The 14,373-nt window shown below is 41.4% G+C and overlaps 1 protein-coding gene across 2 annotated transcripts in view; it reads left to right on the top strand.

Annotated features, from left to right (window-relative positions):
* LOC143040659 (solute carrier family 49 member 4 homolog) overlaps positions 1-13,982 on the top strand; it is a 37,360-nt gene extending 23,378 nt beyond the window's left edge. For both annotated transcript variants that reach the window (XM_076211889.1, XM_076211887.1), the window contains exons 4-10: positions 960-1,072; positions 1,406-1,534; positions 5,669-5,798; positions 7,922-8,030; positions 10,053-10,239; positions 10,346-10,528; positions 10,900-13,982. In XM_076211889.1, coding sequence (XP_076068004.1) covers positions 960-1,072; positions 1,406-1,534; positions 5,669-5,798; positions 7,922-8,030; positions 10,053-10,239; positions 10,346-10,528; positions 10,900-11,054 — 1,006 coding nt within the window. In that variant the 3' untranslated portion in view covers positions 11,055-13,982. The remainder of the gene's footprint in view (positions 1-959; positions 1,073-1,405; positions 1,535-5,668; positions 5,799-7,921; positions 8,031-10,052; positions 10,240-10,345; positions 10,529-10,899) is intronic.
* The last annotated feature ends 391 nt before the right edge of the window (positions 13,983-14,373 follow it).

The raw sequence follows: 14,373 nt of genomic DNA, 5'->3' as shown, positions 1-14,373 counted from the left end.
ATATCATTATCAATTGGGGGGACTCACACGCCGGCATCAGTTCCCATGGTCTCTCTGAGCAAGCTTCCATGCATCCACCCTTCCTTCCCACTCCAAACAACTCTCACCATGTTTGATCAACTTGCCCTAGTCATGTCTCCTTCACTGAGAAGGTTGTCTCTTGTGGAGACAAACCTGTAAATAGGATAAACATCAGGGAAACATGCCACATGCCAACATAGCCGGAGTTGCCATCCATGACTTATGCTGGTGACTGGCCTACATTGAGTCTCATAGTATAGTCTCTTCATTCCAGCAATATCCCATGATTCTCTGAAGGCACTTAGTACCAAAGACATTGAGATGCCTCTTCAAGTCAGCATTTAATGTCCCTGTCTCACAGCCATACAGCAAGACAGGGAGCAGTTGTGATGTTGAAAGTTTGACTAAAATATTTTCATCACAGTTATTGTATTATACTGTATATTAGGGCTACAATCCCCCTTGTAAGACACACACACACACGACTCAGCGTGGTTGGTAGAGTCTCTGACTGTCACTACAGTGGTCTGGGTTCGAATCCTACCCAGGGCTGAAATAATTTCAGTATTGCTGTGCTTCGAGTCGTTACTCCAACTCTCGTGGGTGGGGAGTTGGGTGCGTGTGTGTGTGTGTAAGGTCACAGCATTACCTGTAGATTGGTCATATGAGCTCTGAGCTCTCTTCCAGGAGGGAAATAGCTGTCAATCATGAGTCCAACACGTGATCCAAAAGACCATGGTGAATACACATACAGTGTGTGCAAACACAATTCAAGATTTTAAGAAAGAACTTCATGCTGAAAGATATAAAGACAGGTCACCACGAGTATAGCTCCCTTCCTGTATAATACAACTAGGTAAATACACATCAGAAGTCCCACTTGCATCACTTGTCCCATCTTAGCACCTTGAGGATGAAACATATTTGATGCATTTCAGAATGAGCCACATTTGTGCCATATTAGTGGGCACCTCCAGAACAATCCTCATGGCAGCACCCCCAATGCTAACAGCAACTTGGTTTCCTCCAGGGGAGAGAACAACAGCCTTGGGTAGGTGTGTCAATTGTCAGAGTGTGTAGGAAGTTATTCTTGGTAAAGGAGAGTGGGTGCTTTACAAGAAACTTGTGATGTAGATGGAATCTCACGACAGGAGAATTGATAGGCTCAGAAAACTGTAATAAATTAGAACATTACTACTACTATACTATTATGAAAGGAGTGGTTGAATGGGTTTTATTGGCTTATGTTGTGGGTGTGGTTTGACTCAGTCACCCCCTTAAAAGGGGGAAAGGAGCTTTGAAATATAATGTTCTATATAAACATAAATTTCTACTGTAAAGGATTTGTTCTCATGTGCTTTCTTATCTTTTTATCTTTTAACAGCTTTCACAGTTGTTGCCAACCAATTAGGTATAGTGACATCATATTTAGAGCCACTCCTTGTACAACCTCCAGGAAAAGATGTCAACCCTACTGATGTGAAAACGGACATCATTAACCTTATGTACATTGGTATGGCACAGTTACAGTTTTTCATTTTTTGACACTTGTATGTTCTGGCTGATTCTGAGGACAGACTGAAGTAGTTGGTGGTGGAGTCTGAGATGGTGTGTGAGAGAAGTCTGAAAGTAAATTTGAGAAAGAGGAAGGTGATGAGATATACAAGGAGTGATGACAGTAGCTGGTTGGAGCTGAGTTTAAAGGGTTAGAGGCTGGAGGAAATGGAGAATTTAGATTTACTTGGGTTACATATAATGGTAAGGCATCTGGTCTGGATGGATGCCATGCAGAATGTCTAAAAAATAGGAGGTACAGTGATGGTGGACTGGCTGGTGAGGTTATTTAATGTTTGCTGGAGAGAGGGTAGAGTGCCGAAGGACTGGAGGAGTGCCTGTATAGTTCCACTTTACAAGGGAAAAGGGGACAAGTGTGAGTGTAGTAGTTTCAAAGGGATTAGCTTGTTAAGTGTAGTTGGGAAGGCTTATGGGAGGATCTTGATTGAGAGGATTAGGAGAGGAACAGAGGGAGTAATTGGTAAGAAACAGTGTGGATTTAGGACAGGTGTAGATCAGATCAGATTTTTGTGGTAAGACAGATATGTGAGAAAGGTATAGGAAAGGGGAAGGATTTTTTTGGGCTTTTATGGATCTGGAAAAGGCTTACGACAGGGTAGACAGGAAGGCACTATGGGAGGTTTTGCGGATATACGGGATAGGAGGAAAGCTTCTAGGAGCTGTCAAGAGTTTTTATGAGAGTAGTAGAGCATGTGTAGCAGGAAAAGGTGGAGTGAAGGTGGAGGTAGAATGTAGATTGAGAGAAGCGAGTAAATGCCTTGGTGGATTAAAGAGTGTAATGAGGAATAGACATTTGGGAATGGATGCGAAGAGGAGACTGTATGAAGGAGTGATTGTGCCAACAGCACTGTATGGGGCAGAAACGTGGAACATAAGAGAAGAAGAGAGAAGGAGTTTGAATGTGTTTGAGATGAGGTGTCTGAGAAGTATGGTGGGGGCTACTAGGCTGGATAGAGTGAGAAATGAGGAGGTGAGGAGGAGAACAGGGGTGAAAAAGGATTTGGGAGATAGGGTTGATGAAAGAATATTAGGATGGTTTGGACACATGGAAAGAATGAGTGAAGAAAGACTAGTAAAAGAGGTATGGAAGGCAGATGTGGAGGGAGTGAACATGAGGGGACGTCCTAGGATGAGGTGGATGGATGGGGTGAAGGGGGCTTTGGGGAAGAGGGGAATGTCTGTTGAGGAAGGAAGGGAGAGGACGGAAGACAGAGGTGAGTGGAGAATGGTTGTATATGGATGATGATGTGATTGCATGAGGAGGAATGGGCAGGGGGGTGGGGGGTGGGGTAGTATGTGTGAGTAAATTTTGACGCAGCCCGAAGGGATTTTCTCCCCGTCCTCTCCTTATATGCAAGGGGGGACGGAGAGGGGGGGGTCGCCGATTAAATGAAGCGGCCTTGCTGTGGATGTGCTGTGTCTTGCGACACTGCTTCTGACCCAGGGCGTTGGGCAGGGTGCAGGGATGACCCGTCATCCAGGAGGTGCTCAGATGAGAGGGAGGGTGGGAGGGGTGTGGAGTGTATGTAGGGATGAAATGGGTGGGAGTGTTTTTATGCCTTTCCCTTTTTGGCTACCTCCCTTGTAAGGGGGAAAAAGCCTTGGTATATGATGATGATGAGTAGAGCATGTGTCAGGATTAGAAATGGAGAGAGTGAGTGGTTCAAGGTAAAGGTGGGACTTCGTCAGGGATGCGTTATGTCGCCCTGGCTGTTCAACTAGTACATGGATGGGGTGGTGCGAGAGGTAAATGCAAGGGTGGTGGGTCAGGGATTGGAGATGGTTAAAAAATGGAGAAAAGTAGGAGGTGAGCCAGCTGTTGTTTGCGAACGAAACTGCGCTTGTGGCAGGATCGGAGGAGGGATTGAGGAAGTTGGTGACAGAGTTTGGGAGAGTGTTTGAAAGAAGAAAGCTGAAGATAGATGTGGGTAAAAGTATGGTGATGAGATGTACAAGGGGTGAAAGTGGCAGCAGACTGGAAGTGAGCATTAAGGGAGAGCGAGTGGAGGAAGTGGATAGTTTTAGATACTTGGGTGCAAATGTGGCAGGAAAAAGTGGAGTGGAGGTGGAGGTAGAATGTAGACTGAGAGAAGCGAGTAAATGCTTTGGTGGATTAAAAAGTGTAATGAGGAATAGACATTTGGGAATGGATGCTAAGAGGAGATTGTATGAAGGAGTGATTGTGCCAACAGCACTGTATGGAGCAGAAACATGGAACATAAGAGAGGAAGAGAGAAGGAGTTTGAATATGTTTGAGATGAGGTGTCTGAGAAGTATGATAGGGGTTACTAGGCTAGATAGAGTGAGAAATGAGGAGGTGAGGAGGAGAACAGGGGTGGAAAGGGAGTTGGGAGATAGGGTTGATGAAAGAGTATTAGGATGGTTTGGACACATGGAAAGAATGAGTGAAGAAAGACTAGTAAAAGAGGTATGGAAGGCAGATGTGGAGGGAATGAACATGAGGGGATGTCCTAGGATGAGATGGATGGATGGGGTGAAGGGGGCTTTGGGAAGAGGGGAATGTCTGTTGAGGAAGGACGGGAGAGGACAGGAGACAGGGGTGAATGGAGAATGGTTGTATATGGATGATGATGTGATGCATGAGGTGGAATGGGTGGGGGGATGGGGGGTGAGGTAGTATGTGTGAGCAAAATTTGACACAGCCCAAAGGGATTTTTTCCCCGTCTTCTCCTTTTCCGCTTGGGGGGACGGAGATGGGGGTCACCGATTTAATGAAGCAGCCTTGCTGTGGATGTGCTGTGACTTGTGACACTGCCTCTGACCCAGGGCAGTGGACAAGGTGCAGGGATGACCCATCATCCAGAAGGTGCTAAGATGGAAGGGAGGGTGGAGGGGAGTGGAGTGTATTTAGGGATGGAATGGGTGGGAATGATTTTATGCCTTTTTCTTTTTGGCTACCTCCCTTGAAAGGGGGAAAAGGCCTTGGTATATGTATGTATGTATAATGAATGAAAGTGGAGGGGACAAATATATGGGGGTAATGAAAATTTTTATGAGAAATAGATTTTAAACTATCTTTTCTTTCATTTCATGCAGAGAGCACTGAAAAGGTTGAGTCATGGGCAATGTTTCCTCTAAGCTGTAAGCATGTATTTACAGTACTACCTCTCATTAACAGACATTAATTAGCTGTGTTTGCTGTGTTTTTGGTGCTGTGTAATCACTATGCCACCCAAAAACCACTCCAAATCAATGGATTATTCACATCAACAGACACCGTTACCCCCCATTTAGTCCGTTAATGAGAGGTAGTACTGTACCTAATTGTATTTTATGGGACGAGAGCTATGCTTGTAGTGACCCGTTTTTGTATCTCTCCACATCCAGTTTATTCTTAAAATTGTGTATGGTTTTTTTGTTCAGTTTGTTCCACATATCAATCACTCTATGTGGGAAGCTATTCTTTTTCAGGTCTCTTCTGTAGCTGTCTTTCTTTAGTTTCTTTTCGTGTCCTCTTGTTTCTCTTCTGTCCCACTTTAATAAGTCGTCTCTGTTGAGAATTTCCATCCCTTTCATAATTCTGAAAATGGTCAACAAATCGCCTCTTTCTCTTCTGTTCCAGTGATGAGATGTAATTTTTCCAATCTTTGTTCATATGTCAGGTTTGTCAGTGTAGGTGCCAACTTTGTCGTTGCTCTTTGTATTCTTTCTAACTTTCTTATGTGCTTTGTGCTTAGTGCCCAGTGTTGCAGCATATTCTAGTTTAGGTCTTATCAGTGTAACTTATTTTTTTAACCATCTCCTCATCCATGTAGTCGAAGGCCACTTTCATTGACCTCAATAAGTTATGTCTCTCCAAATAATTTATTGACATGTTTATCAGGTGTCAAGTCACTTGAGATGATTACTCCCAGGTCCCTTTCTGAATTGACTTTTTGACTTCTTTGTTTCCAATTTTGAAGTGTGTATTTAACTAGTTGTATCTTATGGGAAGGGGAGCTATGCTTGTGGTGTACATATGTATATATACACATATATATACATACAGGATATATAAAAGTTTAAGAAGCTCTATGAAACTTTGATTTTTAGGGTCTGTGATTATTTGCAGGTGCTGGCTTTGGAGCTGGTATTTTCCTTGTTGTCTTCATCTACTTTCCTGCCAAACCACATCACCCACCATCAGTTTCCTCAACAGTAGAACGTCTCCAGTTCTCCTCTGGTATCAAGGAGATTACCACGTAAGACAATTTTTTATTGGACCATTTCTTTTATTGAAATAAGCAGTTTACCATTATATAAGCAGTTCAGTATGACATATTCTTGTTCGTGCAGGAGAATACCAATTGAAAAGAACAGTTTGTGTTAATTTGTTTACCATAGCTTTTCTTGGATTACTGATCTGCTCATGAACTGTTGAAGTTGGCACAGAAGCCTATCCTCTTTCAACACTGTCACATCCTTTGCAATTGACTGAAATTACTTTCTAAACCTTGATAGTTTGTAGTTCATCACAGCTTCATAAATGTGTTCCGGTAATTTCTCCCATAGATGTGATGTCGTTTATCTTAGGGGAGCCAGTCAGTTATAGGTGCATTTGGGGGAAGAGGTCCACTGGAGCCTTGGATAACTACCAATAGATTGTAGCTCCTCTTTAAAAGATAGTGAGAACAGTGCCCATTCTATACATTAGATCAATGTAGTTCTTCTTGCATGTGAATTAAATAGTCATTTGGGGTAAAAATGTTAATGACATAGCTAAAGTCATTCTACTCGGGGATGAAATGAAGGTGAAATGATAACATTTGCAATGACAAAGTTTATTCCGTTTAGGAGGAAATATGTCGGGTAATTCATTTCTCATGAAGAGGCTTTGCTACATAGGTCAGATCAACATAGTTTTATCTATATGTATATACCAAAAGGTCTCTTCCCCCTTACAAGCAGGAGTGCAGTGCTGCTCCAGCACGTGGCTCTTTTTTGTGTATTTGCTTGATAATCATATCTATTTTATTATAATTAGCGAGTGCAAATATGTGAGAAATGAGGAGGTGAGGAGGAGAACAGGGGTGAAAAAGGATTTGGGAGATAGGGTTGATGAAAGAATATTAGGATGGTTTGGACACATGGAAAGAATGAGTGAAGAAAGACTAGTAAAAGAGGTATGGAAGGCAGATGTGGAGGGAGTGAACATGAGGGGACGTCCTAGGATGAGGTGGATGGATGGGGTGAAGGGGGCTTTGGGGAAGAGGGGAATGTCTGTTGAGGAAGGAAGGGAGAGGACGGAAGACAGAGGTGAGTGGAGAATGGTTGTATATGGATGATGTTGTGACTGCATGAGGAGGAATGGGCGGGGAAGTGGGGGGTGGGGTAGTATGTGTGAGTAAATTTTGACGCAGCCCGAAGGGATTTCTCCCCGTCCTCGCCTTATATGCAAAGGGGGACAGAGAGGGGGGGTCGCCGATTAAATGAAGCGGCCTCGCTGTGGATGTACTGTGTCTTGCGACACTGCTTCTGACCCAGGGCGGTGGGCAGGGTGCAGGGATGACCCGTCATCCAGGAGGTGCTCAGATGAGAGGAAGGGTGGGAGGGGTGTGGAGTGTATTTAGGGATGAAATGGGTGGGAGTGTTTTTATGCCTTTCCCTTTTTGGCTACCTCCCTTGGAAGGGGGAAAAAGCCTTGGTATATGTATGTATGCAAATATGAAATACTTAATCATTGTGTGACATACAGTGTGCCTTCTAGATATAGAAACATGCTAAGTATAGGAGGCTTTTGTCAAGCCTCCAAAGCTCTGGCACCTATAAAATTGGCACTGCCTCCTTGCCTATAAGGAAGGTAGCCAGCTTAGGTATTCACCCACCCTTTATCCATTCTACATATTTCCAATGCCCATTTGTTTTCCTAGTTATGTTAGCTCCAATATTTTAACTAATTTCTCTAAAAATTATTAAGTAGCAAGCTTATAAATAAACTGTAACTGCTTGAGTTCCTTTCTCGCAGCAGCATACTATGAGTAAAAGGTTAGCCCATTATTACAGCCTTTGCCATAGGAAAATAATTTCAGGTGTTTACCAAATTAGTTGTAAGAACTGGATCATTATTTGTATTAATTTCTAATTGCATGTGTTGATTTTTCTGTGATGTCATGTCACTGTTTGTCAGTCCATCTTGATAAGCTTTTTTCTAATAAATCTAAATAATGTGCTCTAGTAATTATGCTCATTATTTTTGCATGGAAACCCAAGTAAATGAAATTATTTTGTGTGCAGTTGTTCACCATGATGATTTAGTAAATTACTTATCATATTTGATGTGAAATTTGCATTTTTTGTTTACATTTACTGTGATTTGCTTGTCAAGGAATGGATACTTGTGGTTGGTTGCTGTGCCATACAGTGTGAGTGTGGGTGTCCCCAGTACCTGGGCCTCAGTCCTTGACTTTTCCCTCCAGGAGTTTGGAATCTATCAGGTTTGTAAAATGTAATAAGGATTTTAATAATTAGTAATAGACATTTGGGAATGGATGCTAAGAGGAGATTGTATGAAGGAGTGATTGTGCCAACGGCACTGTATGGGGCAGAAACATGGAACATAAGAGAGGAAGAGAGAAGGAGTTTGATTGTGTTTAAGATGAGGTGTCTGAGAAGTATGATGGGGGTTACTAGGCTGGATAGCGTGAGAAATGAGGAGGTGAGGAGGAGAACAGGGGTGGTAAGGGAGTTGGGAGATAGGGTGGATGAAAGAGTATTGGGATGGTTTGGACACATGGAAAGAATGAGTGAAGAAAGACTAGTAAAAGAGTATGGAAGGCAGATGTGGAGGGAATGAACATGAGGGGGCGACCTAGGATGAGATGGATGGATGAGGTGAAAGGGGCTTTGGGGAAGAGGGTAATGTTTGTTGAGGAAGGACGGGAGAGGACAGAAGACAGGGGTGAATGGAGAGTGGTTGTATATGGGTGATGATGTGATGCATGAGGTGGAATAGGTGGGGGGATGGGGGTGAGGTAGTATGTGTGAGAAAAATTTGATGCAGCCAGAAGGGATTTCTCCCTGTCTTCTCCTTTTCTGCATGAGGGGATGGAGAGAGGGGGTCACCAATTTAATGAAGCAGCCTTGCTGTGGATGTGCTGTGTCTTGCAACACTGCCTCTGACCCAGGGCAGTGGACAAGGTGCAGGGATGACCTGTCATCCAGGAGGTGCCAAGATAAGAGGGAGGGTGGAGGGGAGTGGAGTGTATTTAGGGATGGAATGGGTGGGAATGGTTTTTTCATGCTCTTATCTTTTTTGCTACCTCCCTTGTAATAAAAGTAAAATAATAAAAGTAAGGTATAAGGTGATGAGATGAACAAGGGGAGAGGATGGCAGCAAATTGGAAGTGACTATTAAGGGAAATGGATAGCTTTAGATACTTGGGGGCAAATGTGGCAGAAAAGGGAGAAGTAGAGGTGGAGGTAGAATGTAGATTGAGAGAAGCAAGTAAATGCCTTGGGGGATTAAAAAGTATAATGAGAAATAGACATTTGGGAATGGATGCTAAGAGGAGATCTTATGAAGGAACGAGTGTGCCGACAGCACTGTATGGGGCAGAAATATGGAACATAAGAGAGGAAGAGTTTAAATGTGTTTGAGATGAAATGTCTGAGAAGTATGGTAGGGGTTAATAGGCTGGGTAGAGTGAGAATCAATGAGGTGAGGAGGAGAGCAGGGGGTGGAAAGGGAGTCAGGAGACAGGGTTGATGAAAGAGTATTGGGATGGTTTGGTCACATGGAAAGAATGAGTGAAGAAAGATTAGTAAAAGAAGTATGGAAGGCAGAGGTAGATGGGATGAATATGAGGGGGTGACCAAGGATGAGGTGAATGGATGGGATAAAAGAAGCATTGAGAAAGAAAGTGATGTCTGTTGAGGAAAGGAGACAATAAAAGATAGAGGTGAGCAGAAAATGGTTGTGTATGGATGATGCTGTGATGCATGAGAGTGGGTGAGGGATGGAGGAGGTTAGGGAGTGGTTATGTGTGAATGATATTTTGATGCAGCCCAAAGGGATTTCTCCCCGTCTTCTCTTTTTTTTGCATGAGGGGACAGAGAGGGTGGGGGAGGGTCACCGATTAAATGAAGTGGCCTTGCTGTGGATGTTCTGTGTCTTGCTGCATTGCTTCTGACCCAGGGCAGTGGTCGAGATGCAGGGATGACCCATCATCCAGGAGGAACCAAGAAAAGAGGGAGGGAGGGGTGGTGAATGAGAATGGAGATGGTGGGAGTGGAATTATGTCTTTTGACTTTGGCTACCTTCCTTGTAAGGGGGACCAAGCCCTAGGTATATATATGTATATCTAATAAGTTCACTCAATATGGGGTTTAGTATGAAATATATGTAGTGGCCAACTAGGGTTACAGCAGATGTTAGGTGTGCTGCTCCATTTGTTTCATATATTATGTAGATTCACTATTGACTATAAACTATATTATTGTTCTTATTTTCCCCAAAGCATGAGGCTATGTGGATTGTTATAGTGGCTACCTTGGTTTCAACTGTTGGCACACTTGTAGCTGCTAGACTGACTGACTGGATGTATGGTTTTATCAAAGAAATGGTCATGATATTATTGGTAATGGCAATGGGATCCTACTACTGGTTCTATCTACTGCAAAGCCCAAATATCACAGCACACAAATGTAAGCTTTTTTTCCTTACATATTTTTGAAATGTATTTCTGATGTATGCTTTTATGAACCATTTTCATTTAATTTCTGAAATTCTAAATGTTATGGTCTTTTACAGGGGAAATATACACCTCAGTCACAATTGGCATGACTTCTAGTTTTGCAAGTGTTCCTCTCTTCTTTGAACTGGCTGTAGAGATAGTTTATCCTTGTCCTGAAGTCTTGGTGGGAGGTTTCATGAGTGCAACATGCCATTTGGTTGGTGTCTTCTTTCTTCTCATTTTCTTCATCCCAAATATTGGTAAGTTCAGATTATTATATTATTACTAATTTGGACACGAGTTTAATTTCTTAACTCATAAATATGGGGGGGAGGTGTCTTTTAGCTGAATAAAATCACCTGGTAGCATATAAAAAAAAATAATAAGATTAATTATTGCCTTCTACAAGTTACTTTACTTGTATAAATATTTCATCTGGATTTTCTTCTACTGCCAGTAGATGATGAAGCTCAATAAGGAGGATGTAGGATAGGTTTAAGGTTATTTCTTGATACACAATTCATGGTTAGGCTTATTGTGAAAAGGACACATCATCATACCTATAATTTTGCTTTTGTTACCTACAGACAAGAACTAATGATAACGATGTTCACTATTTCATCCTTTACAGGCTTCAAGTGGATGACATATGTGTTACTTGGAACTTATAGTGCATCCCTGATACCAATGTTGTTCTTGAAGGATATCAGGACAAGGTCTGCCCTTGATAGAAGGAATACTTTAACAGATTCATCATCTCAATATGCAGATTCACTTACTGTTTAAATGTGCTCATAGGTTGGCCACAACTGGAATCATTGTGATAAACTTGTGACTGATGGTGTAGGATATGTTATAGATTAGCTAGATGAAGGACCATAAATCCAATTTACATGGATGTTAACAAAGCTTTGAATAAGGTACCACACAGAGGGTGAGGAAGTAAATTAAAAATACATGAAGTATTGGGGTCTGCTTTAATAAAGATAAAGCTGGATGAGGAAAAGAAGCAAGGAGTGGTGATAAGAAGGGGCAAAATCAAGCTGGAAATATATATGAAATGGGGTTCCTGAGATGGCAGTGATAGAACCATTTTCATTTTTATTTTTGAATGATCATCCAGGTGCCAAGATAAGAGGGAGGGTGGAGGGGAGTTGAGGTATTAGGGATGGAATGGGTGGGAATGGTCTTTATGCCTTTGTTTTTTTTGGCTACCTCCCTTGTTTGGGTGAAAAAGCCTTTGGTATATGTATGTATATTTGAATGATGCCATTGTAGGAATAGAGTAAGGTCTCAGGGTTTATACATGTACAAAAGTGTCAGTCTACTTTCTAACAGGGTTGGCTGAAGCAAAATTCCTTTCATGTATGTTATAGTTGGGTAAGTACATACACACCAGAAGATTCACTCGCACAATTTACAACAGGAACCAAGTGGTCACAGATAATCTATCAACCATCCAGTTTCCATATTATTTTTGTATGAGATACCTTATCAAATGCTTCTTCCAGATCCAAGTAAACACATTCCAACCAGCCTTCTCTTGTAGCACATCACTCTAGAATGAAAGTTTAACAGGTTTGATATACATAATCTTCCATTTCTGAAAAGGAAGTGATTGCTTGACAAATGCTCCTTTTCAAGATATTTGACCCAACTGTCTTTCACAACCCATTAACAGGTTCTGGCCTGCAGGTCAGTATTTTCTCCCTCTATATTTAAAATATAGAGTAGATGCATTTCTGTTTCCAATATTTTGTTTATGTTATAGTTTGAAGTATAAGAGAGGAGAATATAGCACCCCATCTGAGTTTAAGGAAGAAAGATAAAACACTAGAGTTTGTGTTACTTAAGTGTTTTTATTTATCAAGTTTTGAGCCTGTTTCATTCCTCAGGGTTACGCCTCCAGGTGGAAGGAGGGGGGGGAGTTGACACTGGGTATTGGATGGTGGTAGTTCCATATTTGAAGTGTTCAATCTCTGTGAGGCTGTCTTCTGCCCATTGCCTTGGTGTCTCCTCTTGAGGGATTGTCTCATAAACCCAGTGTAGTACCCAACAATTAACCACTTTGGTATGAAGATGCCTACTTAGGTGTCATGAGGCGTGATTATATATATATTTTTTGTACCGGGTAGTTGTATACGAGTTGCCCCTGGATTCTGTGAACTGGTTTGATTATGTTTTCTGAGAATGAGAAATACAGCAGCGTTTTTATCTTTTATAATGCGAGTAGGGTGATGAATTGTACATATGGCAGCTAATGCTGCATGCAAGAATTTGACTTCTACTGAAGTGGTTAAGGCAATAAAGAGAGCCTAAAAACAACTCAAAATAAAGTTTTTAGAATAACAATAGCCTGCAACAAAATAATCAGTAGAACCAAAATTCTTCCCATGGAGCAAAACATGAGAATGACTGACACAGTTCTATGCAAGAACTCTCAAACCCACTCACCTTTCACATCACACAAATACAGCCCTCCACATGTAATATAAAAACAACTCCAACAGTATTCTACTTGAACATAAAGATAACTTACTCCCAGCATATCACAGTCCATCAGTACCAACATATTTATAAAATAACCCATAAAATAAGCACTCCTTAACAGATTCAGGGATGGAATGGGTGGGAATGATTTTATGCCTTTTTCTTTTTGGCTACCCCCCTTGTAAGGGGGAAAAAGCCTTGGTATATGTATATATGTAAATTCCCCCACAAATGAACTGAACAAATAAATCACTCCCAAGACAGACAAGAGTAGTGCACCTTCATTAAAGTCACCACTTCAAACTAAAACAGCACTAACCTAATTGGCCAGGTAACATATCAGTTGGTTAAGATACAGCCACCACACAGAGCACTTAATATTAAACTGTCTTTCACTCACACACCCTAGATGACAACACAAAACTCACCTCACTGAGTGGCTTCGGGTTGAACGGATGACTATATAGGTAGCTGATTTCCTGGTGGCCACAGGTCTTTAAGAGAGAACTGGGGTAGCAAATTGTTAGATTGTATATATTGTTTTATCTTTGTACTTCTTTATAGAAAATGGTTTGTTATAATGAGCACTGTTGTTAATTATACTAAGTATACATATTGTGACTTTTTCAAGGTTATTTTTGTGAAGAGCTGCAAAAATTAGTGTGTGTTAGTTTTGAACTATGTTAAGGATGCCATATTGTTATTATTTTTCATATACGGAGTTTATTGTCACACGACTAGTTTACTTATAATTCCATTGTAAAATAAAGTTCTAGTAGTTCAAAGTTTGGACATAAAATTAAACAAAGGTTTTGAAAACCATCTCTAAGGATATTCCAAAGTAGTAGTAGTGTATAAGAATGTTTGATTTTTTCCCCCCATGTATGTGTAGAGAATGAGTCAGGAAAAATAGGTGAGGTGGAGTGCTGACAGGATAGAATTCAGAAGAGCAAAAAAGTATAAGGTTTTAGGTACTGGACATTTCCATATGATGGAGTCTGTGTTATCTGTCACCAACAGGAACTGGCATTCATACCATAGAATCATCACTAGTCAAACCGTCCAAAGATGATATAGCCATAGTGCAATTAACACAGAGCTCTCGGGTGATATATTTATTTTCGTTATATACATTTGTACTAAAATTGTAAACTTCGGCATATACAACTTGGCCATACCAGTATAATTGTTATGTATTCATTGTAATAAATATATAATATTGATTTTAGTTTGCTTATTGTCCAAGATGGTTATTGATACCTTGAAAAGCTGCTTCATAATGATAATGTCATGTTAATGTGAGGGCAGATATGGATATATGTGGGGTTTAATTGTTTTTAGGTGGTTTGTTCAGAGCTGATATTTTGATGCAGCCCAAAGGAATTTCTCCCCGTCATCTCTTTTTCTGCATGATGGAGGGGGGATTCTCCAATTAAATGAAGTGGCCTTGCTGTGGATGTGCTGTGGCTTGCTGCATTGCTTCTGACTGGTGACATGCAGGGATGACCCATCATCCAGGTGGAGCAAGGAGGGTGAGTGGGAGTGGAGTGTGTGGAGAACGAAGTGGACTTAGGCCTTTGACTATGGCTACCTCCCTTGTAAGGGGAAAACGCCC

Source organism: Oratosquilla oratoria, chromosome 29 (genome assembly GCF_046742065.1).
Source record: "Oratosquilla oratoria isolate Oo_2021 chromosome 29, ASM4674206v1, whole genome shotgun sequence".
NCBI lineage: Eukaryota > Metazoa > Arthropoda > Malacostraca > Stomatopoda > Squillidae > Oratosquilla > Oratosquilla oratoria.
Note: the sequence above shows the minus strand (reverse complement) of the source record. Positions and strands in the feature narration are given on the sequence as shown.